Consider the following 27,940-nt stretch of genomic DNA (forward strand, 5'->3'; position numbering starts at 1 on the left):
GATCTAACAAAGAAATCATATGGAAATCGGGTTGGAAGCACAGTCGGGGGGTTTGCACTTGGAAAAAGCAGACCGCAATTCTACACTAGATCTCTCACGACTTGTACAATGGATGACTACAGAAAAAAGTATCATTTTTATTGCTCCAACAAAACCACTACTTCTATGTGTAAAAATGTCCTCTTAAACATTCCTGTATAAAAACATGTAAATCTGTTGCAACTCTATCTCTTTATTAAAAGCAACAATTAACTATGAAAAACATCTCTGCAAAGCAACATGCAAGATGCAACAGAGAGAGGATATACTCTAAATGGCATACATATAAAAAACAAGGATCTGAGTAAAAACTTCTGATGTGTGCTTCATATAGTATAGCAACGAAAATGTCAAGGCAGCGATATATCCCAGGCAGGAAAACATTGGTGCCTGCACTGCAGCTGTTATTGATACTACAAGAGAGGGGCCAGAAACTCTTATTAGTCATCGCTGTGAAATTTTGTTGACATTCGGCTTTTAACTGTCTCATCTGATATCTATAAACACCAAAGTAAGGAAATGCCATCATTTTTCCATACAGAATCCATGAAGCAACAATACTCCTACTCCAAAGACAATCCATAGTGCTGTCAGGTGTGGGTACATCTGGCGGTGCCTGGTACCCGCTGCATACCAAGCTTTTTACATATTAACAATAAGGCCGCTTTCATGCAGTCAGTATTTGCAAGCCATGGTCAGGAGTAGATGTAAAATGTAGAACAGGTGGAAACCTTTTCAATATAGTTTATGTGCGTAATGTCCAATCCTAGTCTTGGCTTACATATGCTGATGCCAAATAATGACCAAACAACTGGCAGGTAAAGTGGTAGTGTACATTCATTTGTTTGCTATTGGCACTCTGTACTTTTCACAGATGAACGAAATTTCACATTGAACACATGTAGTAGACATGAAAGAGTCTAGAGATGCCATGGAGAATGTTAAGCTTTCTGCAACATTCTCCAGTATGACTGATTTGGGAGTGGGACAGTTATGGCCTGGGGAAGCATCTCATTGGAAATTCACACAAACATCCACGTTATAACCAACAGCAGGATGGCTGATTTTAGATTCAAAGGTGAAATCCTCAGACCTTAAGGTAGTGCAGTAGACCTTGGACTCTTCCTGCCACAGGACAATTCTTGAGCTCATGGGGCAAGAGTACATACGCAGTTTTTGAAGAAGAAAACATTAATCCCATTGACTGACCCTAATGTTCTTCAGACCTGAATCCAATTATTAATACATTTGCCACCGCCAAGTTGTAATACAGGCTGAACGGAGCCCACAGCAGAGCCATGGGCAAAATGACCCATGACTCACTTTGTAGGGAAACAAGGGGCTAACTTGTAGGAGGAAAAGAAAACACGGGCTGTGGAATGTCAAAAGTTTGGAGGGCTGGAGTAAGAATTAGTGGGTTGGTTAAGTTTGAATTGGGTATATAGGATCAGGAAGGGGGTTGTGGGGACTACCAGAGCCACGCGTGTGGCCAGTAGAAAAAGTCCCGCCCTCCCGCCCTGTATTGAGTTGGGGTGTGGGTTGTTAGGAGATAGTGTTGTGTTTTAATAAACTGTTCAGTGTCATTTCAGCAAGCGGTAGTGAGGTGGGTTCTTGTAGTTGGTGGCAAAATGGTGGTGGAGGGTTGTTAATCAGATGGATGGTAACCCCCCTCTTTTTTCTTTGGAATGGTAATTATCTGGCGGACTTTGTGGCTCTCTAGGGTGGGGTCCCCTGGGAGTTGAATAACAAAAGGTAGATCTCGCACAGGTTAGGGTTACCTTTAGGATTCTGGTGGCAGTGGAAAGGCGGCTCCAGGCCGTCGTATAGCGCAGAGTCTGAGGAGGTGCATGCTCTGAAGGTAGCTTGTATCCAAGGCAAATTCACATTTCAAGAAGAGAAAAATGAGCTGCTCCACTCCAGTGTGCATAAAAAACTTCGGCTTTATTTTATGAAAAGGTGTGTATTAAAAAATCAGCGGCAAAGCCGTGTGCAGGCTCCCCAGGACGATGGCCCTTTCGCACTATCAAGTGCTTCTACGGGTCCCTGAAGCACTTGATAGTGTAAAACGGCTGTCATCCTGGGGAACCTGCACATGGCTTTGCCGTTGCTTTTTTAATACACACCTTTTCATAAAATAAAGACGAAGTGTTTTATGCACACTGGAGTGGAGCAGCTCATTTTTCTCTTCTTCAATTGTGAATTTCACCTGGGAGTCAGTGTTAGGGAAATGGTTTTCCGGTAAGAGATGTCCCTGAGCCTGTGGTTGTGGCTGGGGGCAAGACCAGATGGTTTATTAATTTTATGGGAACGTCTGCCAGGTTTTTCGGAGCTCCAAGAACCCTTCTTGCTTAAAGAAAGTCTACTATTTATTTACTGTTATGTTTATAAAAAAATAAAGGGCCAATTTGGCCAATTTATCCAAGGTGGTGTCATGTGGTTATTGGGGGGGAAATCCATGAAAAAAGGGTAAAGTGAATAGTGTGTTGGTTGAAGTCGGGAAGGAAGAACGTACAATAGTGCAGTCAAGACTAATTTACTGATCCAGGTCTAGGAAGAGATTTTCCAAGAAAAATGTAATGTTTCATCAAGAGCATGCCCAGACATATGATTTGCCTGCATATTTGTTTTTTTTTTTTGTTTTTTTGGATTATTGGGGTGATTTGGATAAAATCCTTAAATGGTTAAAGAATTTGGCTTTCTTCGACAGCTGATATTTCATTTTTTTTCTGATCGAATTTAACCATTTATGTCGATACCGATTTTAAACTTGAATCTTTCATTCCTCCAAATCCGAGGTATAATTTATAATTCCCTTTTTGAGCAGTGTATATTTTCAACAAGACACCAGTCTATGATGAGTTTTCAGTGCATGATACATAAATTCATGCACTTTGTATGCGTCAAATCTCCATGAGTCTCAGCAGTACATGTAAATGAATGGGTTTTTTTTTAAGTTTAATACACTTATACCATTTCTGTATAATATGTATAAATAAACATATTTATATATATGTTCACATATTTGAAAATATGAGCTTATTTAGCTGCCCTCGTAAATTGCTTCATATCCTCTCTTAAGCCTGAGCACAACGAGTATGTTCAGAGTTTTCAAACTTATATTTCATGTTTCATACCTTTCCTCTTCCTCTCCAATTATTATCTGAATGAATGAACTACTCTGTGATATACATGGCAATTAGAAATGTAGCCTACACATAAGGGAAGTATAGAGATTATTTTTTGCCAGACTGGCTTAACTTCATTCACCTTTAGTCTGACAACATTTAGTCTATATTTGAAGGACTATATAAGGTTTGTTCACACTGTATTTGAGCCCACCATCAAAGTACAGTACATCAAAAGGACTGTTCAGCACATACCCCCAATGGTAGGCAGCAACATGAACACATAGTGTCATGTCACCAATTCCCAGTGTAAAAATAAAAAGTAGATTGCACAATGCCCATATTTTCTATTACATCTTTTTGCATTTTTTGTATTGCATCCCTCTGTATACTTTTCTATCCTTTTCTCTCCAGGAAAAAATAATATGAAAAATACATTCTGGCGTACTTAAATAAAACAAACACTCCAAGCATTATGTGAATAGAGCAATATGGATGCATTTAGCTTATGGGATGGTGGAAAATGTGATGTGAACAAAGTTGTAAGGCCATGCATGAAAAAACTAGGTGAAACACCATGTATGCACAAACAAGGTGAAAGGCCATGTATGCAAAAACATTTATAGGCCTTGTGCGCACTGGAAAACGGAATTTTCTTAAGAAAATTACACAGGGTCTGAAAGATTGCCGCACCCGAAAACTGCATGCGGTTTGCCGCGGTTTTACCTCGGTATTGTTCGCGATATTGCCGCGGTTTTGCCGCATGTGGGTTGGTACATGTGCTTTAATGCATTTCATGCAATAAAGCACGTTGAAAAAAAAGAAAAAAAAAAAGGTCATTTCCTTCTGAGATAGAAAGTAGATAGATAAATAGACAGATAGAGGGATAGATAGAGGGATAGATAGATAGATAGAGTCCCTGTGAGCACATGTTGCATTTCTCCCGAGCGGTAATGTGAGTTCACATGAACAGGAAATGCCCTGTGGTTACCTCTGCAGGCTCGTGGCGAGGCTGCATTCAGTCTGTGTCTTGAGTCACTCGCTTCTGGATGCAAGCAGCGCAAGACGTAGATTACGCCGGAGCTGTGGATTACGCCGGAGCTGTGGATTACGCCGGAGCTGTCTGTTGGGAGGGGTTAATAAACGGCTTTTTTGTATTTTATTTAAAACAGGATCTTTCGGGGTGTGTTTATTCACTTTACTTACGGGTTGATCATGTCAGCTGTCACATAGACGCTGCCATGATCAAGCCTGGAGTTAATGGTGGCGATGCGCTGCCATTAACTCGTTATTACCTGGATAGCCACCGCATCACGGCATCTGGAAGAGCCGAGGACACTCCGGGACTGTCGCATAATGCATGCGACAGTCCCGGGGCAGCTGCGGATGATATTCTCGGCTGCAGGAGGAGGGGGGACATTAACCCTGCCCCCCCCCCGCCCTCCCCAGCCTGAGAATACCGGGCCGCCGCTGTGTGCTTACCTCGGCTGGAAGGTAAAAATACGGCGGAGCACACGTGTTTTTTTTTCTATATTTCAGTTTGATTTGTATGTGTAGTCTATATGTCTGTGTGTGAGTGTGATGTGTGTTCTATGTCTGTGTTCTATGTGTGTGTCTGTGATGTGTGTGTGTCTGCTCCGCTTCCTCTTCCTGTAATGACATCACTTCCCTGTGGGATTTCACGATAACATTGCAGTCAATGGAGTGAAATCCCGCAGAGTCCTGCGGAAAAGAAGTGACATGCAATTGTTTTTGCTGCGGGAATCCCGCAGCAAAACATGCAGCTGTCAAATTCCGCATAGTGCGCACAGCATTTTTTTTTCCCATAGGTTTTGCTGGTGAATCACTGCAGAGATGTTATGAACATAACATGCAGCGAAACATGCAGCAAAACCGCAGGAAATCCGCAGCAAAAAACGGCAAGTGCGCACAGGGCCTTAAACAGTAAATCCATCGCAACATCTGAATGTGTAACATGATTTTATGATTTGGTGCAGACTTGCTATGGCTTTTATCAATCAAAATGAGCGATGTTCACTGAAGATGAGAACGGTCAATCATAGCTAATGTATTGGGTACGTTTTTCTGTAATCACAAGCTTCCCTTACATTTTACACATAGAAATTAGATGCAAATTGAGCATCTATTAGCTTCAAATCTATTTTAACCTGTAAAAACTTGCCCTATTGATACATAGCAAAATTTCATATACAGTCATAGCCAAAAGTGCTGGCACCCTTGAAATTGTTCCAGAAAAATAAGTATTTCTCCCAGAAAATCACTGCAATTATGTCACGCTCCCCGGGTCCCCTGCTCTGCTCCCCGGTCTCACCTGCCACGCTCCCCGGCTTCCCTGCGTCGCTCCCCGGTTCCTCTGTCCAGCGTCCGCCGCTCCCCGGTCTCCAGCCTCCATTGCCTGCGGTCCCCAGGCGTCCTGGTCCCCGCTCCCGGCGCCCGTCGGCTTCTCAGCCCCAGCCCGGCTCTCCTGCTTCCTCCTCACCGCTCCCTGCCCTGGCTTCTGGCACCCGGGCCTCGCGCATGCGCTTTAGGGTGCGCGCGCGGTCATTGACCCTTTCTTAAAGGGCCAGCGTCCACTGACAGGAAATTGAGCACACAGGTACAGGGTATAAAGGGGTTAGTGTCCAAGTGGGCGGGGCCTGTTCATCGTGTTTCCCAAGCTAGGAGTCAGGTCTCCTTGTGTTCCTGTGATATACTCACCTCTCTCTCTTCTAGAGCCGATCCTGCCTCGCCATCCGGTTCTGCCATATCCCGAACCCCGAACGCTGACTATCTGCCATCCTGACAGTCCGTTCCATCTCTGATCCCCGTGGTGACCCGTCCTCTCGCTCCATCGGTTCCGGACTCCGCCTGACATCATCTCGGCTTCCGAACCTGAGCTCCGTCACCCGGACTACCATCAGTGACTCCGTGGTCCCAGGGACTTCTCCATTCTACTCTTGTGCACGGACTGTCCTGCTACCCGTAGTGCTCCGGCTACCGGACCCCTTACCTTCATCAAGGAGTTCGGCCCAGTGGATCCACCTCCTGGGTCTGCCCGTCCACCTGGCCCTAACAGTAAGAACAGGCCATGGATCCCGCCGAAGCACTAGCGGCCTTGCAGGAAGAACTCACCCGCCAGCGTGAGACTCAGACCCGCATGCTGAACTTTATGTCTTCTGTGGACGCCCGCCTGAACACGCTACAAGCGTCGGTTACATCTTCAGCATCTCGGGCTTCCACTAGACAATCCACGGCTCCAGCTCCCGTGGCAGCCTCCTCGGATGCTTCCAGGCTTCGTTTGGCCTCACCACCCCGGTACGCCGGAGATCCCAAGACCTGCAGGGGATTCATAAACCAATGCTCCCTCCATTTCACGCAGCTGCCGCATTTGTTTGCCTCCGACCAAGCCAAGGTCGCCTTCATGATGTCCCATCTAGAGGGTGAGGCACTGGCGTGGATGAACCCCTTGTGGGAGAAGGAGGACCCTGTGACCACGAACATCCAGGAGTTCCTGCAGGCATTTCGTGGCACCTTTGACGAGCCCGGACGCGCCTCCGCGTCTGCCTCATCTCTTCTCCGGTTACGTCAGGGGACTCTGACGGTGGGTCAATATGCCATCCGTTTTCGCACCTTGGCTTCGGAACTCGGGTGGAACAACGAGGCTCTAACCGCCGCCTTCTGGGAAGGACTCTCGGGTCGAATTAAAGATGAGCTGGCTGGTCGTGACGTACCGACCACCCTGGATGCCCTGATTACCCTAGCGACTCGAGTGGACATTCGCTTTCAGGAGCGATCCAAAGAGGTGTCCCGTGAGAGACGTCCGGTACGGCATTCCTCTCCTCCGCAGAAGCCCACCGTACTTCAGTCAACGGCATCTGGTGTCTCCGTCCACGAGCCCATGCGGATCGACCGTTTGCGACAGTCTGAACAACGCCGAGCAGAGCGGCTCGCCAAGGGCCTCTGCTTCTACTGCGGAGAGGGCACACACCTTCTACGCTCCTGTCCAGAGAGGCCGGGAAACTCCAAAGCCTAGGGTTGGTAGGAGAGGCCACCCTAGGTGCTGGGACTCTCTCAGACCCGGTTACGTGGACTGTTCAAGTGACAACGGGAGAGACGCGGTTCACGGCCGAGGCGTACCTCGATTCTTTGGCAGCAGGCAATTTCATCCAGCAGGCCACGGTGGACAAGTACCAGCTGCCTGTTACTCCACTCGACAAACCCCTCGTGATTGCCTCTGTGGATGGGAGACCCCTCTCTGACACCATCTCGTGGATCACCAGGCCGGTCGAACTGCGTATCGGTGCCCTGCACACCGAGAACATCGCTCCCTACGTCCTCCCACACACGAACCGTCAGTCAGCTGGGGCACTGGTGAAATCACCCGATGGGGCTCTTCTTGCCATGAGAACTGTCTGAAGACCATACAACCCATCCGGCGACCTCCGGTTCCAGAGTCCCTACTGGGACTGCCCTCGGCCTATTGGTCCTTCGCGGACGTCTTTGACAAAAAGGAATCAGAGGTACTTCCGCCACATCGTCCTTACGATTGTGCCATCGACCTGCTCCCGGGAACTACACCACCTAGAGGACGGATATATCCGCTGTCTCCTGCCGAAACAAGGGCCATGTCTACTTACATCACAGAGAGCCTGGCAAGGGGATTCATTCGGAGATCCTCCTCTCCTGCTGGAGCAGGCTTCTTCTTCGTTAAGAAGAAAGAAGGTGACCTACGCCCATGCATAGACTACCGGGGATTGAACCAAATCACCGTGAAAAACAAGTACCCCCTGCCGCTCATCCCCGAATTGTTTGATCGGCTTAGAGGAGCTTGTGTGTTCACCAAGTTGGATCTTCGGGGTGCCTACAACCTGGTCCGCATCCGCTCTGGGGACGAATGGAAGACCGCGTTCAATACTCGCGATGGGCACTATGAATACTGTGTGATGCCCTTCGGCCTGTGTAACGCACCAGCAGTCTTTCAGGAATTGGTGAACGACGTGTTCTGGGACCTTCTCTACATCTGTGTGGTGGTGTATCTTGATGACATCCTGGTCTTTTCTCCGGACCTCCAGACCCACAGAGAGAACGTGCAGTTGGTACTACGACGACTGAGGGAGAATCGTCTGTACGCCAAGTACGAGAAGTGTGTCTTCGAGCAGTCTTCTCTTCCCTTCCTGGGTTACGTCATCTCCGATACCGGACTGCAGATGGATCCGAAGAAGGTCTCTTCCATTCTCAACTGGCCTCCTCCTTCTGGACTAAAGGCAATCCAACGCTTTCTGGGATTCGCCAACAATTACCGCCAGTTCATCCCTCACTTCTCGGCTCTGACTGCTCCTCTCTCCGCCTTGACCAAGAAGGGGGCTAATCCAAAGGACTGGTCACCTGCGGCCGACGCCGCGTTTGGCTCTCTGAAGCGGGCATTTGCCTCCTCTCCTGTGCTCCACCGTCCGGAGTTAAACCGACAGTTCACCTTGGAGGTGGATGCCTCCTCCTCGGGAGCCGGAGCAGTGCTCATGCAGAAGTCCTCCTCCGGGAAGATGGTGACTTGCGGTTTCTTCTCCAAGAGCTTCTCAGCGTCTGAACGCAACTACACCATCGGTGACCGAGAGCTATTGGCAGTCAAACTGGCTCTGGAGGAATGGCGCTACCTTCTGGAAGGAGCAGTGTACCCCGTTATTATTTACAGGACCACAAAAACCTGGAATACCTGCGGTCTGCTCAGCGACTGAACCCACGGCAAGCCAGGTGGTCCTTGTTCTTTGCCAGATTCGATTTCCAGCTCCATTTCCGACCCGCGGACAAGAATGTACGCGCAGATGCCTTGTCCAGGTCATTCATGCCCATGGAGCAGGAGGAGGAGACATCCCAGCCCATCATCTGCCCTAGTAAAATCATTCCGGTGACTCCTGTCACCCTGGCCCAGATACCGCCCGGGAAGACCTATGTCTCTGAGACTGACAGGCAAAAAGTGTTACACTGGGGCCATGCCTCGAAAATAGCCGGTCATGCTGGTCAGAAGAGAACATGGAGTACGATTGTACGTCATTACTGGTGGCCATCCCTTCGGACGGATGTCGCTTCTTTTGTCTCAGCCTGCTCCTCCTGTGCCAGGAACAAGACGCCCAAACACCTGCCATATGGCCGTCTTCTGCCTCTGCCTATACCCTCAGTTCTGTGGCAACACATTGCGATGGACTTTATTACGGACTTGCCACTGTCCTCCGGACACACAGTCATATGGGTCGTTGTGGATCGGTTCTCTAAAATGGCTCATTTCATCCCTATGGCTGGACTGCCCTCTGCCCAGGAACTCGCTGACGCCTATATACAACACATCTTCCGCTTGCATGGCTTTCCATCACACATTGTGTCCGACAGAGGAACTCAGTTCACCTCCCGCTTTTGGAGGGCTCTCTGCAAACATCTGGGAGTGACTCTGGACTTTTCTTCAGCCTACCATCCTCAGTCGAACGGCCAAGTGGAACGGGTCAATCAGATCTTGACCTCCTTCTTACGTCACTACGTCAACGCCCATCATGACGACTGGTCCACGCTTCTTCCTTGGGCTGAATTCTCCCATAACCACCACGTCAGTGAGTCCTTCTCCAGCTCTCCCTTCCATGTCGTTTACGGACTTCAGCCTTCCGTCCCATTGCCTGTATCCTCTTCCTCGGATGTCCCTGCTGCTGATGCTGTAGCCCGTGACTTTGCAATGATTTGGGACTCTGTCAAGGCGTCCCTTGGACGTGCTTCCCTGCGGATGAAGAGACACGTAGACAAGAGGCGTCTGGACCCTCCGTGTTTCTCTCCAGGAGATCTCGTCTGGCTTGCTTCCAAGTATGTCCGATTGAAGCTACCATCCTACAAGCTGGGACCTCGCTACATTGGGCCCTTTAAAGTCCTCAGCAAGATCAATGAGGTCTCCTACAAGCTGCAGCTCCCGGCCACGATGAGGATACCCAACTCCTTCCACGTCTCCCTGCTCAAGCCGGTTGTCCTTGGTCCCTTCTCCGCTGCTGCCAGTTCGGCTCCTCCTCCTATTGCCGATGACGACATCTATGCGGTAAGGGATATCGTGGCCATGAAAACCGTACGGGGCCGACAGTTCTTCCTGGTGGACTGGGCAGGGTATGGTCCTGAGGATAGGTCCTGGGAACCCCGGGAGAATGTGGGTACTCCTCTGATCCATGCCTTCCTGTCCCGGTTGCGGGGAGGGGGGCGTGGGGGGGGTGCTGTCACGCTCCCCGGGTCCCCTGCTCTGCTCCCCGGCTCACCTGCCACGCTCCCCGGCTTCCCTGCGTCGCTCCCCGGTTCCTCTGTCCAGCGTCCGCCGCTCCCCGGTCTCCAGCCTCCATTGCCTGCGGTCCCCAGGCGTCCTGGTCCCCGCTCCCGGCGCCCGTCGGCTTCTCAGCCCCAGCCCGGCTCTCCTGCTTCCTCCTCACCGCTCCCTGCCCTGGCTTCTGGCACCCGGGCCTCGCGCATGCGCATTAGGGCATGCGCGCGGTCATTGACCCTTTCTTAAAGGGCCAGCGTCCACTGACAGGAAATTGAGCACACAGGTACAGGGTATAAAGGGGTTAGTGTCCAAGTGGGCGGGGCCTGTTCATCGTGTTTCCCAAGCTAGGAGTCAGGTCTCCTTGTGTTCCTGTGATATACTCACCTCTCTCTCTTCTAGAGCCGATCCTGCCTCGCCATCCGGTCCTGCCATATCCCGAACCCCGAACGCTGACTATCTGCCATCCTGACAGTCCGTTCCATCTCTGATCCCCGTGGTGACCCGTCCTCTCGCTCCATCGGTTCCGGACTCCGCCTGACATCATCTCGGCTTCCGAACCTGAGCTCCGTCACCCGGACTACCATCAGTGACTCCGTGGTCCCAGGGACTTCTCCATTCTACTCTTGTGCACGGACTGTCCTGCTACCCGTAGTGCTCCGGCTACCGGACCCCTTACCTTCATCAAGGAGTTCGGCCCAGTGGATCCACCTCCTGGGTCTGCCCGTCCACCTGGCCCTAACAAATTACATGTTTTGTTACACATGTTTATTTCCTTTGTGTGTATTGGAACAACACAAAAAAAAAGAGAGAAAAAAAAGGAAAAATTGGACATAATTTCACACAAAACCCCAAAAAGAGGCAGGACAAAAATGTCATCTTTCCAAAACTATGTGTTATTAACTTTGTTTCAAACATGTAAATGCTCGTTAAAACTCACCTTTTGCAACTAAAAGGTGTGGGCAATATAAAAATCCCATCTGAACCAGATAAAAAGGGGAGAAGTTGACTTACTCTTTTTTACTCTTTTTTGTTAGTCTGTCTATGCCACACTAAGCATGGAGAACAGAAAGAGAAAAAGAGAACTCTCTTGAGGACTTGAGAATCAAAATTGTTTAAAAATATCAACAATTTCAAGGGTACAAGTCCAGCTCCATATACCTTGATTTTCCTTTGTCCATAGTGTGCAACATAATCAAGAAGTTTACAATTCATAGCACTTCAGCTAATTTCCATGGATGTGGACGGAAGATAAAAATTGATTAAAAGTTGCAAGGCAGGAAAGTCCGTAACGTGGATAAGCAGCCCCAATCAAGTTCCAAAGAAACTCAAACTCTACTGTAGGCTCAGAGTGCATCAGTGACAGCACGAGCTATCCTTCAACATTTTAATTAAATTAAATGCTATGGCAGGAGACCCAGAAGGACCACACTGCTGTTACAGAGACATAAAAAGCTAGACTGCAGTTTGCCAAAATGTACATGAGTAAGCCAAAATCCTTCTAGGAAAACGCCTTATGGACAGATGAAACCAAAATAGAGATTTTTGGTAAAGCACTTCTACTTTTTACCAAAATGGAATGAGGCCTACAAAGAAAAGAACACAGTGCATACAGTCAAATATGGTGGAGGTTCAAAGATGTTTTGAAGTTGTTTTACTGCCTCTGGCACTGGGTACCTTGACTCTGTGCAAGGCATCATAAATCTTAAGGTTACTAAAGGATTTTGTGTCATAATGTAGTGCCCCCTGTCAGGAAGCTGGGTTTGCATCCTAGGTCATGGATTTTACAATGACCCCACACATACTTCAAGAAGCCCCTAGAAATTAATGTAAACAAAGTGCTGGGAAGTTCTGAAGTGGTAGCAATGAGTCTAGATCTCAATCCGATTGAATACCTGTGTAGAGATCTTAAAATTGCTGTTGGGGCACGGCACCCAAATTCAAATATGAGCATCCTGGAGTAGTTTGCAAAAGAAGAGTGGTCCAAAATTTCATTTGAGAGATGTAAGAAGCTTGTTGATGGTTCTAGGAAGTGATTGATTGCACTTATTTATTCCAAAGGGTGTGCAGCCAAATATTAAATTAAGGGTGCCAACAATCTTGTCCAGACCATTTTTGTAATTTTGTGTGAAATTATGTCCAATTTATTTTTTACGTTTTTTTTTTTTGTTGTTCCATACACACAAATGAAATAAACATATGTATAACAAAACATGTGTAATTGCAATCATTTCCTGGGAGAAATACTTCATTTTCTGTAACAATTTCAAGGGTGCCAACACTTTCAGCCATGACTGAAGTTATCTCTTAAGGGTACTTTACACGCTGCGATATCGGTACCGATATCGCTAGTGAGCATACCCGCCCCCGTCGGTTGTGCGTCACGGGCAAATCGCTGCCCGTGTCGCACAATGTCGCTAACACCCGTCACACTACTTACCTAAAACCTATATAGCAATTAAAAAACAGCATAAAAGCAACCTCTACTCAAAATATTATGTTTTGCAAAGTGTGCACAGTACCAACATTCCAACCTGTACTTTGAAAAATGAGATTTTTGGCAAAAAATTGCAATTTTTCGAGCTACCTCGCCACGTCATGGCAAATCTACTTTCCTGCCTAGCAGCGTCGCTGTTGCCGGCGAACCGCCTCCATTCTAAGGGGGTGGTTCATTCGGCGTCACAGCGACGTCACTATGCGGCCGCCCAATAGAAGCGGGGGGCGGAGATGAGGGGAAAAAACATTCCGCCCCCTCCTTCCTTCCTCATTACCGGCAGCCACAGGTGCGAGGTTGTTCCTCGTTCCTGCGTTGTCACACATAGCGATGTGTGCTGCCGCAGGAATGACAAGCAACATCGCTACTGACCAGACAACAATAAATGGTAAGTGAACGACCTCTCACAGGCAAACGATTTTTGCCTCTTTTGCGATCGTTTAAGGTCGCTCATATGTGTTACACACTGTGACGTCGCTAACGACGCCGGATGTGCGTCACAAACACCGTGACCCCGACGATATATCGTTAGCGATGTCGCGGCGTGTAAATGGCCCTTTAGTCTATGTGCATATTATGAGTTTTTGACGCAGGTTGTTCCAGCAAAGTGGATGGACTTATAGAAATCTCCTGCCTCTGGGCTTTTTTTTAACTCAGTGTAAACTGATATGCGGTGCGAGTTTCAAAACGCAACATGTCAATTTCTCCTGCATGTATGCTGAGTTTTATGTGCAGATTTTCCCCACAGACTTGCTTAAATGGCAGAAAAAAATGCAGGTTAAAAAAACGCACAAGCATTTTTAGAGTGCTTCCATTTTGAAATCTGCTCATAAGTATATCAATAAAATTTTGCCAAAGCCAGATATATGGAGATACAGTCAGGGCCAGAAATATTTGAACAGTGACACAAGTTTTGTTATTTTAGCTGTTTACAAAAACATGTTCAGAAATACAATTATATATATAATATGGGCTGAAAGTGCACACTCCCAGCTGCAATATGAGAGTTTTCACATCCAAATCGGAGAAAGGGTTTAGGAATCATAGCTCTGTAATGCATAGCCTCCTCTTTTTCAAAGGACCAAAAGTAATTGGACAAGGGACTCTAAGGGCTGCAATTAACTCTGAAGGCGTCTCCCTCGTTAACCTGTAATCAATGAAGTAGTTAAAAGGTCTGGGGTTGATTACAGGTGTGTGGTTTTGCATTTGGAAGCTGTTGCTGTGACCAGACAACATGCGGTCTAAGGAACTCTCAATTGAGGTGAAGCAGAACATCCTGAGGCTGAAAAAAAAGAAAAAATCCATCAGAGAGATAGCAGACATGCTTGGAGTAGCAAAATCAACAGTCGGGTACATTCTGAGAAAAAAGGAATTGACTGGTGAGCTTGGGAACTCAAAAAGGCCTTGGCGTCCACGGATGACAACAGTGGTGGATGATCGGCGCATACTTTCTTTGGTGAAGAAGAACCCGTTCACAACATCAACTGAAGTCCAGAACACTCTCAGTGAAGTAGGTGTATCTGTCTCTAAGTCAACAGTAAAGAGAAGACTCCATGAAAGTAAATACAAAGGGTTCACATCTAGATGCAAACCATTCATCAATTCCAAAAATAGACAGGCCAGAGTTAAATTTGCTGAAAAACACCTCATGAAGCCAGCTCAGTTCTGGAAAAGTATTCTATGGACAGATGAGACCATACCAGAATGATGGGAAGAAAAAAGTTTGGAGAAGAAATGGAACGGCACATGATCCAAGGCACACCACATCCTCTGTAAAACATGGTGGAGGCAACGTGATGGCATGGGCATGCATGGCTTTCAATGGCACTGGGTCACTTGTGTTTATTGATGACATAACAGCAGACAAGAGTAGCCGGCTGAATTCTGAAGTGTACCGGGATATACTTTCAGCCCAGATTCAGCCAAATGCCGCAAAGTTGATCGGACGGCGCTTCATAGCACAGATGGACAATGACCCCAAGCATACAGCCAAAGCTACCCAGGAGTTCATGAGTGCAAAAAAGTGGAACATTCTGCAATGGCCAAGTCAATCACCAGATCTTAACCCAATTGAGCATGCATTTCACTTGCTCAAATCCAGACTTATGACGGAAAGACCCACAAACAAGCAAGACCTGAAGGCTGCGGCTGTAAAGGCCTGGCAAAGCATTAAGAAGGAGGAAACCCAGCGTTTGGTGATGTCCATGGGTTCCAGACTTAAGGCAGTGATTGCCTCCAAAGGATTCGCAACAAAATATTGAAAATAAAAATATTTTGTTTGGGTTTGGTTTATTTGTCCAATTACTTTTGACCTCCTAAAATGTGGAGTGTTTGTAAAGAAATGTGTACAATTCCTACAATTTCTATCAGATATTTTTGTTCAAACCTTCAAGTTAAACGTTACAATCTGCACTTGAATTCTGTTGTAGAGGTTTCATTTCAAATCCAATGTGGTGGCATGCAGAGCCCAACTCACGAAAATTGTGTCACTGTCCAAATATTTCTGGACCTAACTGTATAAAATAACAAAGCAGCTTTGTTTAAAACTTGACATACAAACAAGAGAAAAAACCAGGATAAAAATGTGTGCTAAAAACAATGCGCACAAAAACACAATGAAAAAACACAAGTAACCTAATTTACATAATAGGTACAGAAATGCTGTAAAAACTCATCACTAATAGGATTGTGATTGGCACAAGGCTACATATCAGGGGCTTTAATGTACAGTTTTCATTCAATCTTTCTCATTTTTTTGTTAATGGAGACATAACTGGAGTCTCCAAAGTAGATGAAATGCATTGTATAATCAGACTAAAAGAAATATGGAAGCAATAAGTAATAAAAAATCTGTACTCTACTGTATAACATATGCACTGGGTTTTAATGCGTTTTGAAGAAAAGGGTATTTAATCAGTAACATAATTATGTGTTACATCGGAGCAGACTTTTAATATGCAGTATTTCATGAAGTAAAACATTCTGCCAGATATCAGGCTTTTATCCAAGTCATTACCACCCTATTGGTTGCATACTTGGAGCTAACTTTCCTCCAGGCACTTTTATTAGGATTTTGAAATGTAAAGCAGGTGAATTGAGCTGGAAAGTATCCCAGGCCCATGAGTGCGATGTGAGTCTTAAGGATACAGAGGTGGTGAAAGTTTATTTCACAGCTGCAAGTGAAATAAATCAGTCATTTCTTCAGCAACCAATGATTTATGGTGCAGTATCTACAGAGTCTGACACAGAGAATGCTACTCAGATGTTCTACAAATATACATACAATAATCTACCAATGTCATTAGGTGAGCATATCACGATGCTTCTGCAAAGTCTAATTGAGTCTAATGGACACATTTAGCTATTCTGATGATGATTACAGTTATGTTGCTATATCACAACCTTCTCAGCAGAGATTACACTTCCTGAGGGGCCTTTGGTACAGCAAGAAGTTACATATAATGGTGAAGACCAAAGTAACTGGAAAGTAGTCGCAGGGCCTATGACTTTCACTTAATGGGAATCTGTCACCAGGTTTTTTCCACCTAATCTAAGAACTGCATAACGTAGGGGTGTGACGCCCTGGCCTATCAGGTCGTCACAGGGTATTGTGCAATCTGCCCTTCTGCACAGTATCCACATCCTCCTTGGTTATGGATCCCTGCCTGTTGGTGTTGCTAAGAGCCAAGCCAGTCAAAATCCAAGGAACACTTACACCACACCCACCAGACACACCAGTGGGGGGCCTGAAGGGAATAGGGCCACCCACTTGGGGGGTTGGTAAGGGGAAGTGAGAAGTGTCAAAAAAGGGGGAGTTGTGAGGTGACTTGAGAAGAGAGGTCACAGGTTGGGAGCTGGGCTCCTCAGTACTAGGTGGCAGACGTTGGTTTGGGCCTGGTAGGAGCTGGAACCCCGGTCGCAGGGGATCGTGTCAAGGGGCACGGATCTGCCGAGGAGGGCAGCCGGTGGCATTGAGCCATCTCTGGGCAGGGGCCAGGGCATGACAGGGTACGTGGACCCTAGGCCGGAAAGTAGCTTCACGCAGCCCGGTAAGTTACCCGACGGGGGTGAAGTCTTCAGGATTAATCCCTCACTCGCTCCAAAATCGGGGTACTAGTGCACGGATGGGATAGGACTTTCCCAAACACAGTCCAGAAAATCCCAAGCGTGAACCCTGAGAGCAAGCTCACTCCGTTAGCCATACAGGTGAGCGGGACCCGACTAGTTCCACACTATAGGGTCCAAATAGTGAAGAAGGTGCCAAGGAAAAGGTCACAGGCGAACAAGCAACACCAAGGGCACGGATCCAAGCGTGCTCCCTTCTTGCTGCAGTGGTGCTCAGAATTTTGGTTTACAAGCTGTCGGTGTCAGTATTCTTGGACTGAGTAAGTACGCAGAAACCCTTTCCTCCCAAACGGCACCCCTTCACCACCACCACCGGGATCCCGGGGCAAAAACCTCCTACTCACGGAGGGGTTAAACATCTTGCTGCCTCACCACCGCCACTGGGTGTCCCTAACCGCAGCGGTGGTACCCTATCTTACCACGCACCGTGGGTGGCATCACGGACTTCTAATGCCACTGTACATAACCCCCCCTTCATCGAGTGGCCGCGCGACCCCGGGGTCCGGAGACCCCTCGAACCACCGCGGATCCGTATCCGAGCAGCAGCCTGGCTGCTGGCATGGGGGAGGCACAGGGGCAGAGATCCTGATTTTCACAATGTGTCACTTACTTGGCTGCTTTATGTCGTTTTGATAAAATCACTGTTTAATCAGCAGCAGATTATTATTAGAGGACTACTTGGCCTGCTGCCAGGTAGTCAGCATATTCATGAGCTCTGTATAACTCCTACAATTGATTAAAATTACAGCAAACAGCTTAGTAAGTGACACATTGCCAGAATCAGGGTCTCTGTCTCTACATTATGCTGCTTACAGATGGGGAGCATAGACCTGGTGACAGATCCCTTTAAAGGTGTTTTCTCATCATAAATTAATAAAATTGAAATGTGCTTGTAAAAACAAGTAACTTTGCAAATTATCTCATTTTAAAAATCTGTCAGTTCTCGAGTACTGATGGATCATATACAGTGGAACCTCAGATTATGGGTAACCCGATGTGCGAGCATTTCGCTATACAAGCAAAGCTTGCTGCAAATTTGTAACTCTTTTTGTAAGCAATGCTTTGCTGTATGAGCAAATACTCACTGCACACACTTCCGGTTCCGTACTTTCTCCGCGCTCTGACCCGCTCTGACCCGCTCTGGCTGATTCTTGTGGTCCGCAGGCACATGGATCCGGTAACAATCGCAGCCGGTGCAGGGACTGCTGCTGTCTGTGCTTCATGTCTGCCGGCGCTGCGCTCTCTGCACACCTACAAAAGGCAGCGCGCTGACCAATCAGAAGAAAGCGGCTCATGTTTATGACGTCAGTGCGCTGGCCAATCAGAAGCAAACGGCTCATGTGAATGACTTCTGCTGCTGAAGCACTGACAGCGGCAGCATCGGCCACGATCATTACTGGTTCCACATGCCTGCGGACTGCAAGAACCAGGGAAGAGGCCGCCGAGGGAATGGAGGATAGGTGAGAATAATGTGCATGTGTGTGTTTATGTATGTGTGTGTGTGTATAGTAGCACAACAGGCAAGTTGTGGAACGAATTGTCTGAGTTTCAATTGTTTCCTATGGGAAAACTTGCCTTGCTATACGAGTAACTTGGATTACGAGCACACTCACAGAATGAATTATGCTCGTAATCCAAGGTTGCACTGTATTCTATCTATTTATCTCACTGCCTATGTTACTGACAACCTATGCAGACTATCAGAGGTGGCCGACTTTGCCACACTTGCAAGCTCTTTGGTATACAGATCATAAGCAGTGCTCTGAAGATTTATCCGGCTAGATCCAGTGTCCTCTTGCTCCTTTGATGCTACAGAGAAAAATTTCTAGCAAAAGAGAATACAGAGTTTGGTACAGAGACATGATAATGCTGCTAGTCCAAGCCGTCAATCATCAAATAAAACTTTTAACCCAATAACACACATAAACGTGTGCCATTTTTAAAAGCAAGAAATAAAAGTCCCATATGCAGTTTGAAAAAAGCCATCTAGGGGATACAATTAGCATGTGGAATAAGGTGCTCTGCTCAGATGAGATGAAAGTAGAACTTGTAGGGCTAAATGCAAAATGCTATGCATGGCGGAAAAGTAACACTGCATATCACGATGAACATAATGTTTATGGCTCGATTTGGGGATTTGATGCAGTGACCTGTTGCTCCATGGTCAGTTCTTATGTCTGCTGAGCTATTTTTTTTTCCTATCCAAATGCTGATGGTTCCAATTGTCTTTTTTCTTCCTTCTTAGTTCACTCCTTTCTAGGTGATTCTCATTTTGCCATTTTGGTCTACCCTCTCATGCTGGGTTTGGTTTTATATGTTCACCTTTCACTGCACTTCCTTGCTGGCTATAGCTCTAGATGGATTTGGGTTTAGGAGTTCCAGCCCTTTAGCTAACGGGTTTACCCTGTTGAGTAAACATCAGTTTAATTCCTGCAGTTAATCGGTTTATTTTCCTTCACACCACCTTTTCCTTTCACCTCTTTTAGGTTTCTGGGAGGTTTTTGCTTGATCTGATTATGACTAGTCTTCTTTAGCTTTCCCTCTCTACCTTTTAGTTTTCTCACTCTGGGTTTTTATATCTTCTGCAAACCTTCCCGTCCCCTTGTGAGCAGTGTGTTGCGGCCTCTCCTCTGGTCCTTCAGGAGGTAAGATAAACCTCTCAATGGCCTTTTAAGGAGTCAGGTCCAAAGTGGCATTTTAAGTTGTGCAACTAAGGTCTTTCTAGTCTGTTCAGGGACCAATTGGATGTGGGTGCGGCGTCTCCCTATAGTAAGCTTCCCTATTTCCGTTACCTGTGTATGAGAGTGCTTACGTTCATAACATTTATGATGACTGACAAAGTCTCTGTGGCTGAATTCAAGATCTGTAAGTTGGGTCAGGGAGACCATAGAGTTGAGGACTACTGCTCAGAGTTTAGATGCTGGGCAGTAGAGACCTCCTGGAATGTCCCCGCTCTTCAGAGTCAGTTCTGACAGGGACATTGAGATGAGATTTAGGATATGATGGTCTACCGTCCTTGTTCTCAGTCCCTGAAGGAGGTTACGGCATTTGTTTGTTTAGGCACATTTAAAGGCATTTCAGTGGCATCTTCCTAGTAGCTGAAACTTGTGAACCCATGCAAATATGTGCTTGCAGATATCCTAAGGCCTTGTGCGCACACTGCGTTTTTACCTTTTACCCGCGGTTTTGCTGCAGAAATTTCTTGAGAAATGTTTGTAACCTTTCTGCAGACATTTCCCAGCAAAACCTATTGGAGAAAAAAAATTGCTGTGCGCACACTGCGTTTTTTTCTAAAGAACAATCTTTCTGCAGAATTTCTTGAGAAAATTTCTTGAGAAAATGTGCATGTTACTTCTTTTCCGCAGGTACCTGCGGTTTTTGCCATAGATAATGGTAAAAACCACGGGGACCAACTTGAGGAAAATCCACGGCAAAACCGCGGCAAATCGGGGTATAAACGCGGGTACGGTTTTACCGCGTTTTTTACCACGGGTGCGGGATTCTTTCAGGGGGTCCGTTTTTTTCTCAAGAAAGATGCACTTTTTAGTAGTTCAGCGCTAAGAGTACCAGCTTGTTTTTGTTTATACTCTGCTCGTTCGAGTTACATCATGGTTCAATATTTCAAATATGATGAGTTTCTAAAAAAAAAAGGAGGAGACTCTAGAATTAAAGATGGTTTTATTTTTACACCTGCATTTGAGGATTCAGGTGTTTCCTGAAATCTAATTAACCATGATTTCACTGCAAATTGCAGTTAATATTTCTTTTCTCTTGGCCTTGCCATTAAAGTTTCAGCTACTGATAACTCCCCTCTTTCAGAAAGTCACATTGCTTTGAAAGTCAAGAATCCATGTATGAAGGTAGGAAGCTTATTAAGAGCTTATCAGTCATAGTCAAGCCTTTAACTGGCATAACTAAGAAGGGAACAGATTTTTCTTCTTGGTCAGCTGAGGTGGTAAGTTCTTTTTTGGCTATCAAGACAGTATTCACCAATGAACCTGTTTTCAGTCAATCTGAGGTCTGTTTGCCTTTCTTTGTTGAGGTAGACACTTTCTCTAATGAATGGGAGCTTTCACAGAAAAAAGTGAGTATCTACATCCTTCTCCTTCTTACACCCAGAAGTTCACTCAAGCGGGATCTTATTATGATATATGTGAATGAGAACTTCTGTCAGTTACAAAAGCCTTTGAGGAATGAAGACATTGGTTGGAGTGGGCAAAACATAAGTTGACTGTCTTTATAGATCATAAGAACCTAACGAGTAAAAGGGTAACAATGTTTGAACTTTTCACTTTCATCTCACCATCCACTACAGCTTTGAACTTGAGACTACCTTCATTTTAGGGTACTTTCACACATCCGGATTTTTGCTCTGCGGCACAATACGGCGTTCTGCAGAAAAACCGCAACCGGCTTTTGTAACGCCGATTGCGGTTTTTTTTGCATTGACTTACATTAGTGCCGCATTGTGCCGTAGGGGCTTGCGTTCGGTCCGGTTTTTGCCGCATGCGGCAGATTTAGCTGATGCGGCGGCCGGATCGAACGTACCCTGCAACGTTTTTTGCTCCGGCAAAAAACACCGCATCGCGCCGCATCCGGCCGCTGCGGCGCATTTTTCAATGCATCCCTATGGAGGCCGGATGCGGCGCGATGCGGAAAAAAACGCATCCGGTCGCCGCATGCGGTATTTTCCACTGCGCATGCTCAGTAGCATGCCGCAACCGGAAAAAAACGGACCGGCCGCATGTAAAAACTTATGCAAAGGATGCGGTGTTTTCACCGCATCCGTTGCATAGTTTTCACAGCCGGATTGAGCCGCAGGGCTCAAACCGGATGTGTGAAAGTAGCCTTATAGACAATCATCTTGCTATCTCATACATATATTTGACTTGCAACTATTTAGCAATGTCACTGCATTGTTACTGTTTTGTTCCTAGTGGTGTAAACATGTTTTTCTTCCTATATACTAAAAATTATAGCCTGTTCTCACATTCCCTAATAGCTCAGTGTTTTATTAGGTTGATTCCCAAGAAAAGATCACTGGTTTGAATGGAGGAGCAGCCATGAAGAAGATTTCCCAAGAAAAGAGAAACAGCATCATACAGCTCATCGATTCCAGTCTCTAGGCCAAGAAAATTGTCAAACTGCATCATAGTAAATAAGAGCTAGAAAGAGAAATTGCACAAAATAGGGTCTTATTCAATTAAGATGAAAGGAGAAACAACTCAGAAAGGCTCACCTTGTACGGTGTGCAAGGCACAACCACCATAAAACGCCTGAGGCCACTGCAGAACCCACGTGGAAATACAAAAAATAGAAAGAAGAAAAGGGTTCATCTCCTGCGCCGCCAAACCAGTGCAAATGATCAGGTCCTGATGAAGAAGCCTCTGAAGGCTTTGAAACGTGTTGACCAATAAATCATATTTTGTCTACATCATTTGGGCTGGTTTGGCGGCGCAGGAGATTAACCCTTTTCATCTTTCCATTGTTTACGAACTGCATCATGTGAGTGTTATAACAGTTTGAAGAATATGAAATGAAGTCTGACCATCCAATGAAAAGCCAAGAGGTGGACATACAGGCAAAATATCAAAGTCAACAAGTAAAAAAAAATTGAAGGGACACCTGGCCCTCAAGACATAACTGAGGAGGATTTCAAAGGGGATAGGGAGTATGAGGTAAAGCGAGTTCTTGGTTCCAGGAAGGCCAGGCACTGTCTACAGTATCTCGTTAAGTGGAAAGGTTATGTTCCCTGATAATAACTCCTTGATTGGTTCGTAGACTCTTCATGCAGATTGCCTGGTGAGTGAGTTTTGTCAGCGACATCAGGCAGTAGAGGCATCTGAGGGTCAAGTGGCCCACCATAGAAGGGGGTTACTCTCATGGCTTGATTTGGGGATTTAATCAAGTGACCTGCTGCTGATGGTTCTAATTGTTATCATTCTCTCTTGTTGGTTTACTACTGTCCTTTTGTTTCTCATTTTCCCGTTTTGGTCTGTGCTATCATATTCTGGGTTGGGTTGTATATATTCACATTTTTCTCCACTTCCTTGCTGCCTATACCTCTAGGGGGACTTGTCTTTAGGATTTCTAGCCATTTCTGTTCACCCTTTTAGGTTTCTAATAGGTTTCTCTTGATCCACTTATTTTTGGTCTCTTTAGTTTTCCCTATTTTATATGAATGTGTTTTAGTTTTTCATTATGGGTTTCTGTATCTTGCTGCATACGTTCCTCAGCTGGCAGTGTGATGCAGCCTCTCCTCTGGTCCTTCAGAAGGTACGAGAAACCCTTTGATGGCCTTTTCCAGACTCAGGTCTAAGGTGTTTAAGGTGTTCGGCTAGGTTCTTTTTGGTCTATTCAGGGACCAGATGGGTGCAGGTGTGACGTTTCCCTTTGTCCATTACTTGTGTGTGAAAGTGCTTACGTTCATGACATTATAGCCAGCCATTAGTGTGTTCTGGGGTGTCAGCATGGATACAGTTAATGCCTTGGCCACACAATCACAAAGGAAAACCTAAAGAGCAAGAAAAAAATTACCCATTCCTTAAGGCGTTAAAGCACATTCTGGCTGGAGATGTGGAGTATTGAGGGTCACAATAGGGGCTTTTCAAGATTCTGGAAAGATGCTGTGGATGGCTAGGAAAGACACAGTATCAGATACCATTATGGAAGAAAAAAAAGGAAACTCAGTGTTTGTGGTTGCTAATGAATCCAGAGGAAAGACAGTGAGCAGGAGCTTGGAAAGAGGAATTTTATTGACAACACAATTCGGAGTTGTTCTAATATCATCAGGTATAAAATAGTGAAGCAAATAGACACATTATAAAGTGAGTACGAATGACAATGCTGGGATACTCTCCCATAATTAGAAGACATGGATGATTGAGTAAAGCATTGGTATTCAGAGATTGAAAACTTTTTTAACAAATGAGGGAAAAATATATATATATATATATATATATATATATATATATATATATATATATATATATAGTAATAGAAAAAGAAAAAGCAATTTAGACGGCTATTATTTTTCACATAATTCTATATATCCTACTACAGGGTTACAGTTTATGTTTTTATAAAAAAAAATTATGAGAATGGATCTCTACTTACCAATTCTTCATTTACAAACTGTGCATTGTATTGTGCATCTTCCTCAGTCACTGATTTTAGGATAAGTTTCTTGCAAAACAGCCAAGTGGCCAAACTGGCAATAAACATGCCAATGTCTGGTACAAAGACTCGGATTCCATTGCCAGCATCTGCTCCTTTTACACTGTAAAACAAAAGTAGATTTTATAGTCAATGAGTAGAAATAAAATACCGTATAGCCCAATAAATTGAATGAACTGTGGAGATTCTAACCCCAACACTACAGTACATGATAAAATAGTTGGAGTACAGTTACAATGAGAATGTAGGTGTATATTTTACTATTGCCTCTGTCTCCATCTGAAAACATTCCAACAATAAATGGTTGAGTTTTCCAAACCTTTAATGGTGACGACCCAGTGTTGCTATAGAAGCGATCAGGTCCCTGTGATTACATTACAGGGACCCGATCGCCAGGGAAAGGTAAGCAATCCCTCTCCTTGCCTCCTGAATGCTGTGATAGCATTAATCGCAGCATTCAGGGGATTAAACTACCGGGAGCGGACGTGAGACTCGGCGGCAATCGAGGGGGTACAGCGCCTGAACCCCCGCATTCGCATTGACTAAAAAAAAAAAAAAACACCATGGACAAACTCATGGAAAAAACACAAATCAGATAAAATAAATGCACTTTTTTTTCTGCTGCGTTTTTCCTGCCAAAACATGCAGTTTTGTGTGCAGAAAATCTATACAGAAATCTGCTACATGGGCACATAGTCTAATCTGTCCTTAGCAGCAAGGTTACTGACACTAATCTGACAATACCATATTGTAGAGCCAGAGATCCTGATTCCAGAGATGTGTCCCTTACTAAGCCACTTGCTGTAGTGTTGAAAATAAACATTGTTTTATCAGAAAGTGATTATCATTAGAGGACTAGTAAATCTGCTGCCATGTAGTCATCCATATTCATAGGCTCTGTATAACCTTACACTCACCTTTGATTGGCAGCTTTGTGCCAATGCACAGTGTAGAGCTAACTGTCAATCAGTGGCGTAGGTGGGGTTATACAAAGTGCTGCATTCAGAGAACTACAGTAGATCTGCAGCCTATAAAACATTTACGTTATCAAAACTTCGGCAAGCAGCGCATTAAGTGACACATCGCTGAAATCACAGTCTCTGCCCTTACGTGATGTTGCTCTCAGATGGGATAACATAAACCTGATGACACCTTTTTTTTTTTTAAACATCCCCATTAGCTAATCTTAGACAATCATGCACTAAACTTTCTTCTCTACTTACAAATTGATTTTCAAGGAAGACGCATAAGTTACTATTTCCTTTACCTATTTGCGCATTTTCCAAGATAGATTTGTCAGAGCTCTCTATCCTTTTAAAGGGAACCTGTCAGGTCAAAAAAGCATTATAACCTACAAGCAGGAGCATGTGTGAGCTATTAACCCCTTCCTACCCATCCTTTTCTTGTAATACTGTGTAATATGAAAGTAATAAAATACGTTTTATTACTTACATATTCCCTATGTAAATAGCATAGGTCTCTAGCCCCATGGGCATCGCATTTCCCTGTGGGCTTTTGCATGCTTTCCATGGTATCATGCCCCTGCAAGTGTGATATCATGAATTTACATGAGTGACGTCACGTCTGCCCCTGCAGAATATCGTGTGCGTGCACTTACCATACTCGCCGCCTCATCCTGGTGTTTTCTGGTCGGCTTCTGACGTGCACTGCGCATGCTCAGAAGACTCCTGTGGTTACTGACATGCACAGTGAGCGTCTGAACCCGGCAAGTAAACACCAAGATGATGCGGCGGCGAGAATGGTAAGCGTGCGCACGCGAGATTCTGAAGGAGCAGATGTGACGTCGCTCATGTAAATTCATGATATCACACTTGCAGGGGCATGATACCATGGAAAGCATGCAAAAGCCCACAGGGAGATGCGACGCCCATGGGGCTAGAGACCTATGCGATTTACATAGGGAATATGTAAGTAATAAAACGTATTTTATTACTTTCATATTGCACAATATTACAAGAAAGGGATAGGTAGGAAGGGGTTAATAGCTCACACAGGCTTCTGCTTCTAGGTTATAATGCTTTTTGACCTGACAGGTTCCCTTTAAGGTGATTCTTCATAAGCTGAATCAGCATGTATGTCAGGGACATATTTCCATTGTTTTTATTTTTACAAAAAAGACTAGAACAATTGGAAACTCCAAAAAGCAGTTCATGCTTACATTGCTGTTACTGATAATAATTAGAAAAACAAATATTTATCTGCTCCTTAGGGTGGACTAGATTGTGTATTAAGGATGACCCTAAATCCCATTCATTTTTTACTTTCCTGACGCTTAGTTGAATTTGATGGACATGTGTCTTTTTTCAGACACATCATGTAACGAGTTTTATAAAACACTTGATCGAGCGAGCTTTGTCAGTCCTATCCACTGACTAATCCATTTGGCATTGAATGTGGGAATACAGAGCAGGATATGTGTAGGTGCTTAAGTGATAATGCACATCCTCACTCAGCAAAGCGAGAGTAACAAAGGAAATTACACATTTTTCCTGTCAAAACATTAATTTAGGCATGTTTTATACAATTGGAATAGCGTTACTACCTACCCTTTAAAAAGATGTTTGAATATAAAAATATGCAGAAGCTTCAGCCAATATTAATGCTCTCTGATACTAATGGAGAACATAACTTTTGGACTTTACCTGGTAAAACAAGGGAGCCTTATTTTGCCTAAGCTTCAAAACGAAAATGTGTCAAAATAAAACCAGCATCTTTCTACAAAAATATCTAAATTTACTGTGTCTTCATAGCTAGAAACAAACATTTCCGCAGTACACAGTGTGTAGTTCATATAGAAGAAAAATATACTAGAAAAGGACAGAATGGAAAACTTTCATTCAAAGGAAAGGAACTGAATTAAAGGGAACCTGTCAGCAGATTTGGGGCCTATAAGCTGCGGCCACCACCAGTGGGCTCATATACAGCGTTCTAACATGCTGTATATAAGAGCCCAGGCCACTGTGTAGAAGGAAAAAAATCACTTTATAATACTCACCTAAACAGTTGCGCTGCAGTGCAGTTGGGTCATATGGGTGTCTCCGTTCTCCGGTGCCGGCGCCTCCTCTTTCGGCCATCTTTCTCGTCCTTCTTCCGAAGCCGGGGTGCATGACGCGTCCTATATCATGCACACGCGCCGGCATTGAAGTCCTGCGCAGGCGCACTTTGATCTGCCCTGAGCAGGGTAGATCAAAGTATTGTAGTGCGCCTGCGCGGAACCGGCGAGTGTGTATGACGTAAGACGTGTCATGCACACAGGCTTCAGAAGGAGTACAAAGATAGCCAAAAGAGGAGGCGCTGGCACCGGAGAAAGAAGACGCCCATATGACCCAACTCCACCACAGCGACTGTTTAGGTGAGTATTATAAAGTGATTTTTATGTTCTACACAGCAGTCTGGGCGACTTATATACAGCATGTTAGAATGTTGTATAGGCTCCAAATCTGGTGACAGGTTCCCTTTAAGGTGTGTGCCACATGGAAATTTTTGTTTCCTTTCAGGAAACAATACTTCTTTGTAGACCTTTTTGTCTTTTTGTATCCTGAAGTGGTTTTAACAAGTTTTTTAAGTGTTTTGAAAAAGTTTTTTCTAGGAGTGTTTTGGGGATTTTTTTGCCGCCTTTCATTGGACAGCGCCTAGTTTGGAGTGTATTATATTAAGAGTCTTTGAGAACAACAGACATGCTCT

At 45.2% G+C, this 27,940-nt stretch overlaps 1 protein-coding gene across 13 annotated transcripts in view; it reads right to left on the minus strand.

Moving 5' to 3' along the window:
• PIEZO2 (piezo type mechanosensitive ion channel component 2) overlaps nucleotides 1-27,940 on the minus strand; it is a 630,266-nt gene that overhangs the window by 302,244 nt on the left and 300,082 nt on the right. For all 13 annotated transcript variants that reach the window (XM_075314549.1, XM_075314558.1, XM_075314555.1 and 10 more), the window contains exon 5: nucleotides 24,176-24,338. In XM_075314549.1, coding sequence (XP_075170664.1) covers nucleotides 24,176-24,338 — 163 coding nt within the window. The remainder of the gene's footprint in view (nucleotides 1-24,175; nucleotides 24,339-27,940) is intronic.

The sequence above is a fragment of the Anomaloglossus baeobatrachus genome, chromosome 6, assembly GCF_048569485.1.
Source record: "Anomaloglossus baeobatrachus isolate aAnoBae1 chromosome 6, aAnoBae1.hap1, whole genome shotgun sequence".
NCBI classification, from domain to species: Eukaryota; Metazoa; Chordata; class Amphibia; order Anura; family Aromobatidae; genus Anomaloglossus; species Anomaloglossus baeobatrachus.